Below are 9442 nucleotides of genomic sequence, written 5' to 3'. Positions count from 1 at the left end.
TACCAGGCTACCTTGTAAGATAATAAAACAAGGGCAGCTCAGCGTCTGGCCGACATTGGGAGAAAGAGAATGGCTTTTTGGCCCGGTCCAGTTTTGGACCCTGACTTGTACTGGCCAGTCCTTTTCAGTGCCACATACATGTCAGGATACTTCCGAGAGCGGTAGGTGTTGTAGTTGTTGCTTTCCAGCCTCTCCATGAAGTAGCATTCATCTGTGGTCCGTCTCTGGAGAGAGAGAGAGAGTGGAAAAGCAATACAATTCAGGTAACTTACAATACCAATTGTTGATAGTTGACGCAGCTTTATTACTCTTTGATGCTCTTGATCTTATTTTCGTTTGAAAACTGAACAAATTGTAAATGCAAACTCAATTATTTGAAAATGTACATTTGTCTTAAGATTTAAAAACGTTGTGGTTCATTTTCCCTTCCTATACTAATAAACCTACTTTTGGATGTCTGCACAGGTTTTCATGAAATCTCCCTCTGAGTCCTCATACACTCTTTGGAATTGAAAGTAACACAAAACATATTGCCTGAACCTAACATAAAGATGTGCTAAAACAAATATTTCTATTTTCATCTTGCCAGCAAACCAGAGTTGTGTATACACGGGAATATATGACATCTACATTCGCTTTATTCTCATAAACTAATCTTTCTTATTCAGAAACAATATTTGCGAGGTTCTGCACATTTCTTTGTCTACTTACAGTATGGTCACATACGATGTGTGACATTTAACACATCTTTTTCTAAGAGCTTATAACATTTAAATTAATTAATTTCATTTTACATGCACTGTAGAGAAAAGGAAAAATCTCGTAATGCTGACATTTTATTGATGTTGATTCACCCTGTAAAACACCTCAGACCTCAATACATCCATTTTGTCCGTGGAGACTCCGAAACAGTGAAAACTCCAGCCTAATGTCACACATTAATGAATATATTTTGTTGGAGTAGTTCATTACTCTGCCAAATGTTCTGCCAAGCTAACGATGTGTGAATAATTATTTTAAAATAACTAAATCAATTTCTCATGGTTACATCCATATTCAAATAGATTTGCTGTATGACTGACATATTAAAACAGTGATATTACACGACTATAACTGGGAAATATATATTATGTCAACACTCCTATTCAACAAGAGGTGGCCTGTTTTCCATTCAACCATGGCTACATTTAAAGAACTGCAAAGGCATACTCATAAGGCATACGTCAACTAACCGTACTTGGAATAATTGCTTGCATACAAGAGGCACATGGGACAACCCAGAAAAAGGGTCAATTCAGAGGTTAGGAATGCGAGGAAACTAACTGTTTCACACTGAACACAAAGCAATCCCGATGACATAATATTCTCATGATATATAGTGTTAATACAGTATGATCTGGCCAAACAATAATAACAATGTGGTAATATATTGGAAACTTTGCTGAAGATAAGTTCTGCTATTAAGAGGAAAAATGCTTGTGAGGTAAAAGAAACTGAATGCGTGACTAGCAGGAAATGTACTTTAAACTGCCAAAAGTTCATTTCGGACATATTGCTAAACTGGTAGTCTTATAAGAAGTTTTCCCAACAAAATATGGGGGTCTCCCAAAACTGCACTAAGGACAAACAATAAAAAGCCAAACACACAACAACATACTTCCAGCAGACTATAACTTCAAATCCTAAAACCTTCACACCAAGCCGGAGGTTTCCCTGACCCCGAGAGCAGCTACGGAGTGAATGACCACATCAGAGAAGGTGCAGCTGATGTATCTGCCAGTGAGTGGCCAGTGGCCAGTGTGGCTTCTAATTAGGGAGTGACAGGAAACACTCCCTGGGGTTAACGGATGCTGTGGAGGAGCTTCTGGAGTCCAAACCACATCAGTCATTCATCACTGTTCACTCTTTTATAGTAGCCCAGATGTATCTCTATCAACTGCTACCAGACTTTTGGAATGGGTTCCTAAAGGGAAAGGGTTCTGAAAATGCTTTCCTAACAACAGATTTAGGAAAAACAATATTTCCGTATTCTTTGGAAGGCAAGGATTCCTTTTAGTTTTCTTACAGTTTGCTGATTAAGGTAGTGACAGTAATCAATATTCCCTAACAGGCAGTCATTCTGAAAGCAGGCTGCGGATTAATAAAAGTTCAAATTCTTAAATGTCTTCACTGGCTGGATTATACATAACCTTGAATGCCAGCATAATGTGACTACACCAGGAGTTTCAGACCACTGCATTGGGGTACAACTACACCGTTATAGAAAGGCATGATATACCGTAGGTCCTTCCATGTGTAACTAAAACAAACACAATGTTAGCTTTTAACAGTCTTAAAAATAATGTGTTCATTTGAAAGGCCGATTGAGAACTGACTAGTAAATGCATATTAAGTGCCAAATAAAATAACGGCACGCCAGTAACAAGGTTGACTAATATTCAGTAATTTGTCCTGTGACAAGGGGAACTGGAAGGAAGCTTGTTCTGTTCAACAGGGAAGGCCAATGTAATCAAAGCTTCATGAGCATGGCCGGCAGCAAACAGAAGCAGCCTGCATCCCACTTATTGCTAGCCTCTGAAGCTATGTCTGTACTGGACAGGAGACCATGTGCTCCTGGAAGTGGTGTTAGAGGGCTTTCCTCTTATTAAATATCCAAACCCAGGGCACTGAAGGGGTCCTTGCACTGCCTAGGGTGTGGTCTTTCAGATGAGATGCCGAAAGGATTTCTTGACTTTCTGGTCACTAGAGATTGTGTGTCACTAATTGTAAAGGTGTTAACACATGTCTTGGCATTTCCAACCCTCCCCCACTCTCCTTTACACCAAAAAGGCTAATCATCCCTTGCTTCCAAATGGCTTTTCTATCACCTCTACTTAACTATTTCCACAGAGGTTGCTGTAAATGAGAATGTGTTGTTAGTCAACTTACCTGCTAAAATAATGATAAATAAATAATAAAGATGTTAAGACATTAAATGATTAAAGCAAGATGCACTGGAGTTGCTTTGGGTTATTGCTGCTTTGAGGGAAGTTAGTCTCACTCACGGCTCCAAACAGTCTTCCATCTCCATTCATGGCCAGATAGCGGTTGGCTGACACCCCTTTGATCACTACCTCCCCCACGGAGGTTGCCTGGAGCTGGAGCTTGACTGAGGAGACGGGGAGGAAAAATGTGTCAGGGAATTGGTATTTAATCTTTTGAGGCTAGATATTATAGGTTGCTATTGGTGTTGAAGAGCAGTAAGGCATGAGGGGGTTTGGTAAATGTCCGATGGATAAAGGCGGCGTTTAGGCGCAACGCAGCAGAGTGCCTTTTTGCTATTAGAAACAGTTTAGCAACTTAATAATAATAGCAAACAAGGAGAGGTACCGTGGTGCTTGATACCCATCTGATATACCACAACGTTAAGCGAATTCGCGTCCAGGAACCCTGTGCAACTAGTTTGATAATGTATGGCTATTTTTAAGCCCGCTGTACCAACGGTGGGTATCTCATTAGGATATTTATCACGAATCAAACAGACGTCATAGTTGTAAACTATTATACGTCGCAAACCTACGGTATATGTCAGGGTCATCTGTTTGCACTTAAGGTTTGTGTAATGACTAATGTCATGAAGATGCATTCCTCTCTGAATGAATACGTAATTAGTAGATTTTGCGTGCAAGGGATCTAGTGTTTACTCAACATCTAAGCGTCTACTGTTTACTGAATATCTGCACTGTATATGTCTTGTGATCATATCAACGATAACGTTGTCTTTCCGTTGTAGTTCACGATCGTCATCCCTAGCGTTAATTCCTAAATGTGCGCGGCAACTAACTCTAGAAAACCATTTGAATTTAAAGAAAATCAGCTTCAATCCAGTTTAGTGTACGGTATTGAATGTTATTTTTAATATTTTCTCAATAAGTAATTCAACAGGTGCTCTTATACAGCGACATGCCAGAGCAATTGTTCAGTTAATGTCTTACTGAAGGACACAATGACAGATTGTTTTATCTTGTTGGCCAGAATATTAGAACAGCGACCCTTTGGTCACTGAGTCAGTGTTCACTATTCTGCCTTACTACATACCCTTTTAGAACATCTTCCATATTGAATAAACATACATTTTATGAGATGAGATGCAAATTGTTTTGCAATTACAACAACTTCAATGGGCTTTTAAATAAAATAATATAGAATATCTGCTCTCCATTCGTAGTATGATTTGCTTATGACATACTGGACAGCTATATGAGTGCACCTGTTCCATGTTCCATTCATAATGATACAATAACCCCCCCCCCCCCCCCCCACACACACACACACACACACACACACACCCCCTACCAATTACTGATGCAATCTGAGAGACATGGAGGGGAAAAAAACGAGAGAAGGATGATCTGGTTACAATATGGCAAACACTACGTGTTACTTGCTTATATATACAGTCTATGGTTACTTGCTGTTGCATGTAACATTTAAAGCTAATCAATTAAGATGTTTCAATATTAAACCAAAGTGATAAGACTAACCTACATCCTCAATTACTATCAATCGCCTTCGAGGGTTGTGTTCTATTTGTGTGTTCACGCACATGTAACACAAACTTTAGGGTATGTTTTAATTCATTCATTCATTTTAATCTCAAGACGTCCAAGCCGTTCCATGTTAATGAATGGCGCATGTTACACCCCTTAGGGTACCTTGAATGAGAGCAAAGTATACAGATAGCCTACCACAGTCATGAAAGCACTTAAACGTGAACTAGATGAAATTCTTTCATTTGAATGTTGCCTAATAAGCCTAAGATTCAACATAGTCGGAAAATGAACATCAGTCATCCGTGACTTTGCTCACGGTCACCTCCCTATTACCCTTTAAAAGCATAAAGAAGCTTTGTCTGTCGAGCAAGGGTCTGTAACCACTTACCATGGGGGTCGTTCTTCTCTCGGATCCCATCCACACTTCCATTGGAGTTTATCCTCAAGAAAAAGCCACCGTTTTTACAGTACAGCCTCTTTGGCTCCTTGAAGTTTCCTGGAGGGAAGCCACCACTGCCTCCATCTTCAGGTGTGGCGGGTAGAGTAGTGATATCTCCTGTGGCCATCTCCTCTTCGACTAGTCCCTGTCGCTACTGCTGCTGTGAGAGTTAGCGGTGCACGAGCCCTGCCGTGGCCTCACGCTAACTGTTCCTGTCCTCCTTTAGAGAGCCTTTCAGAGCCTGATTCTAGTTAACCCCAAGGGTCAGATAGTTTGTTTGCGAACCCCCCCTCGGGTTGCAGTATGCCCACTACTCACCAGTCGAGAGGAAACGAAGCGCAAGCAGCCCCCAGAAAGGTGCTTGTTAGCCTCAGTTGCAGGGTCCACCCCTCTCTGGACTATTCTCCTTCCTTTAAGAAAGTGCTGAGTTGATATTCAAGTGTAGCTTGGATTGGGATTTGTGTGTTCCCCCCTCCATCATCTTCCTCCGCTCCTGAGCGCTGATGTGTTTACAGCAGGGCAGCTGGCTAAAATCTGGGGAGGCTTCCCCTCTGGGCCTCAGTTCGCATGCGCCCTAAGACGTGAGCACACGCAACCCATGCACAAGCCCACACTGACGTTCCGACAGGACCAGCACGAACCCGAAATGAGAGCGTAAAAAGGGGGGGGTTGACTGAAGTGCGTCATGAAAGACCCTCGGCCCCCCCCTCTGCAACCTGAAACCAGTGGATGTTTCCGTGTGGCTTGGTCTAACCTGTAGGTAGAACCAGTGGTTCTCTGCTACGGGATTGAAGAACAACATCAGAATGCAGGGGAGTGTACAATACAGTTTAAGTGGGTAAAAGTTAAAGGAATCCCTAATTTGCTCCCACCTAGTGGACGTTAGTTGATTTACAGCAACAACAGTTTGCATTCAAACCAAGTCTCCCCTTCTAGCACTCTCAAGGCAGTAAAGTTACACTTTCACCTTTGGTCGAACAGCTTACAACATTTTTTACAAACACACAAAGGAATTTAGACGGCATAATGATTCCTTACAGTGTTCAGTGCTTGAACAGAAATTCAGTGAAGAGTGTAGGATTTTATCAACCAGAGGGATTTCGCTTGCCTCAATCCTCATTCCAAAGTTAAGCCCTCAGTTGTTTTTTTGATCCCGGTGATGATCCTCTGTCACAATATAGCCAATGGAAATAATAATTAAAATGTACTGTTCAATTAATTTGACTCAAGAAGTATTGGCCCCTACGTGAAATTGAGCACAGTACTTTCGGTTGTCACGAGTGATAACATTTGAAAGTGGCACTCCAATTTCCTCAACAACAGGCACACCTCACTAGATGGTCCAGGTATCACGTCGCAAGCCACATGTGGGAGGTGGCTTTCCTCTTTTGTTCTCTAATCCTTTTCAAGAAAAGACGGCACTGCCGAAAAAGGGCTTAATCAAAAGAAATCCCCAACTGAGAATGTAGGCAATGTCATGGCGACGTTACATTATGCAAGTCAAGCCTGTGCAGACCTTAAATCAAAGGCACTCTTTCAATATAAAGTTGGTTTAGAAAAAAAAATGAAAAAGCATCAGTTTGCCATTTTCACACGGTTTTACCTACTAACATGGGCTCAGATCTAGTGATTACCTTCAAATTTCAAGAAATTCAACCAATAAAGACCTTTTTATTAGGTATAACCTAACCTGATCTGTTGACTCTGCCTCGCAGGCATTCAAGGCAGAAAGGCTCTGGGGATTGTCAAGGTCCGCAATCACCCAGGCCAAGGACTGTTTTCTTTCCAGACACATGACAGGCAATACCAATTCATCTGGAAAGGGACCCATAGGTTACCTAACAGCTTCTACCTCCAAGCTGTAAGCATTTTAAATGACTTGTGGGGGTGGTTGTCTGGTTCTGTCTGCTTCCCTTGTTCAGTGTTTTAGATTTTTTTTGCTTTCAGTGGGTGCACTTAATTGCATTTATGTTTTTCAACAGTAAAACTTTACAACTGAAATGTTAATTCACACCTCTGAAATTGCACCCGTTTTATTTTCTCATATTTGGATGAATAATATTTCCAATACATACAAATAGTACACAAAACCTCAAAGCACCACAACATTTGATTTACTCTCCACCTGTGCCGGATCAATGCCAGTAATTATCTCAATATCTGTCTGTAACACAAGGAAGACAAGATCCAGGGCTTTTCTCCAAGCTTCCAACTTCACTGTCACATTGTCATAGACCTTCTCTGCACTCTGACTCATATCGGGGTTAACCACACCACTCTCAGTGTCATCTCTGGACAGCATTCTTGAGAAAACAACATCTAAAGACAATCCTCCTTTTAGATACCTCAGCTGCTGGTTGATTGTAGTCCAGGCTTCAACTTTTGAGCGCGTTCCGCTGTTTAACATCAGAGTGGAAATGTAGTCCGTCCAGCCATCTGCCATGACGCAAAGCACATAATCCCTGTTCATGTTTCCCCCTGTTGCTTGTTTGTCTAGTGGGACAGACAGTCCACCTTTGCCATTTGTCTGACAACCATTTCCTTCAATGTGATTTTGAAGGTGATGGACACAGAGCAATTCAGTCATTCCGCCCCCAGGGAGCAGCTTCTGGTCTTTCAGCGCGTGGTGTAGACGAAAAGCACAGGCCCAGAACTGGTCTTCCAAAGCCTGCAGCTTGCCCTGTATAGAACTGGTGAGGACCACGGTTACCAGTCTGGACCCGTCGGCAACGATGTTCACAGCCGTCGATAATCTCCTCCCACTGCCACTACAGTCTTTCCATATGGAGACTTTCACTCCGGCACCAACACAGTGCTTACTCAGTTGGGTGGCATAGGTGACCAGCACAGCTCCGGTGGCTTCCGCCAAGTCCTTCAAAACGGTCGGCCTCACCCTCTCCACCACAAGTATGCAGTGTCTCATGCAGCACTGGGCAAATCCTTCACTTGCCTCGCCGCTGACTACAACCAGACTGACACTGTTATTCAGTAGGATTGTTAAAACTCGGTCTTCCCAAGCGTCGCTTTCACGGAGGCCCTTACAGTCCGACATGCCGGTCACATACCGAATGTCGGTCTGCTTATTGAAACCAAGATGGCGATATTTTTCGCTGAGGTCCCCGTCGATCAGAACAGCTTGGCAGCTCTTTTCTTTCATGCGATGAACGAGGGCAGCCTGCTCAGCAGACAGCAGAACTACACAGCCAGGTAGAACACTCTGATGGGCCTCTGACAGGCCTGGTAGAGGGCAAGTTACCAGCTTGTTGACGTCAAAAGTTCTACAACTGTCACCTCTTCCACCGTACTTCGACTGTAACCTGCAGGCCTTCACCACTAAGCTCATTGCCTCTGCACATCCATGGCTCAAGGCTTCTGCGATCCGAGGAATATCAACCACTTCAGAATTCACCGCCTGGGAAAATGACTGAGGCGTGGCTTCAGCGTCTTTATCAATTTCACGAAAATGTCTACTATGACTGAGTTTTATTCGGCTGTGTTTCTCGTTGCCAAGGGACCCTTGGCTACGGATCAGTGCTGGTCTCCGTAACATTGTGCGTGGGGACCCTGACGTCCCTGACGTGTCACTAGCAGAAACAATCAGTCCGGCATCTGCTATAGACACACTGTTTGACCTGCAGACGTCCGTACACATGTCCAGCCCTTCCAACATGGCAGACTTAATATCTGGGATTGAAATGCCTCTGTGGAGACACTCCAGAGCAGCCCTACTCCAGACCCCAGCCAAAAACAGCAGGCAACATGTGCCTGAGCGGAAGACTTTCTGGTGAGCTTGGATTGTCTCATTAGCCAATTGACCTATGGAGCAGTCCAGTTCTAAGTGCCCCATGACACTGAAGCATGTGCACACCAAGAAACACTCCCCAGTAGACTCGTCTTGAATAAACTTGTACTTCTTGTTGGGGCCCAGAAAGGAATGTGCGACAGTCCCCAAAGCTGTGAGCTGCTGCAGTCCAATATGTACCCTCTGATTAATTATTGTACTCCCCATTTTCTGTGACACCTGTAGCATTTAGGAATTAGATATTAGGAAAAAAAGCACAACTATTGTAACTATTTACTTAAATTACATATTGAGCTCTACCAGTGGTTTGGCTATGGATATAAAGCAGTGGATGTACCCACTACTAGCTACCTTGTTCTGGAATAGCCAAATAGGTTAATCTATCTGTGGTTAGCTTGATAGCTAAGCCTTTCTCAATAGTAGTAGCACATGCTAACTAACGTTGTCTCTGTGACACTAGCTGACTCTTGATCTATTTGGTTCTTCCCTAAAACATTAGATTATGTGCATTGGTGAGCTTATCTTGTTATGAAGACTACTTGGATTTAACTAAAGCACAAATAATTCCACGACAAAATGATTAACTTACTTTTCCTAACAACAGGCTGTATGTGAGCTCAAGCGCTGCTCTAGTTGTAATCTGCCTTTGCGCATGCGGAGGTCATCGCC

The 9442-nt window shown here is 42.8% G+C and overlaps 2 protein-coding genes across 2 annotated transcripts; both read right to left on the bottom strand.

Moving 5' to 3' along the window:
- Positions 1–18: 18 nt before the first annotated feature.
- fgf2 (fibroblast growth factor 2) lies at positions 19–5875 on the bottom strand. Its single transcript, XM_010900655.4, has 3 exons — positions 4921–5875; positions 3045–3148; positions 19–224 (listed from the first exon to the last, which is right to left on the bottom strand). Exons 1-3 carry the CDS (start codon positions 5096–5098, stop codon positions 39–41), a joined length of 468 nt encoding a protein of 155 aa, XP_010898957.1. The 5' UTR covers positions 5099–5875; the 3' UTR covers positions 19–38.
- A 1113-nt stretch (positions 5876–6988) lies between these two features.
- On the bottom strand, positions 6989–9442 carry bbs12 (Bardet-Biedl syndrome 12). Its single transcript, XM_010900692.3, has 2 exons — positions 9363–9442; positions 6989–8992 (listed from the first exon to the last, which is right to left on the bottom strand). Exon 2 carries the CDS (start codon positions 8978–8980, stop codon positions 7064–7066), a length of 1917 nt encoding a protein of 638 aa, XP_010898994.1. The 5' UTR covers positions 8981–8992; positions 9363–9442; the 3' UTR covers positions 6989–7063.

This window comes from Esox lucius, chromosome 4 (genome assembly GCF_011004845.1).
Source record: "Esox lucius isolate fEsoLuc1 chromosome 4, fEsoLuc1.pri, whole genome shotgun sequence".
NCBI classification, from domain to species: domain Eukaryota; kingdom Metazoa; phylum Chordata; class Actinopteri; order Esociformes; family Esocidae; genus Esox; species Esox lucius.
The sequence above is the reverse complement of the archived record's forward strand: the minus strand, read 5'-3'. Positions and strand labels throughout refer to the sequence as shown.

Excerpts from the sequence above, each read along its gene's own strand:
- fgf2 (XM_010900655.4), bottom strand. The coding sequence starts at position 5,098 with ATGGCCACAGGAGATATCACTACTCTACCCGCCACACCTGAAGATGGA. Across the intron at positions 3,149-4,920 it reads AGAGAAGAACGACCCCCATG|TCAAGCTCCAGCTCCAGGCA; the intron begins GTAAGTGGTTAC and ends CCGTCTCCTCAG. Across the intron at positions 225-3,044 it reads ATGGAAGACTGTTTGGAGCC|AGACGGACCACAGATGAATG; the intron begins GTGAGTGAGACT and ends CTCTCTCTCCAG.
- bbs12 (XM_010900692.3), bottom strand. The coding sequence starts at position 8,980 with ATGGGGAGTACAATAATTAATCAGAGGGTACATATTGGACTGCAGCAG.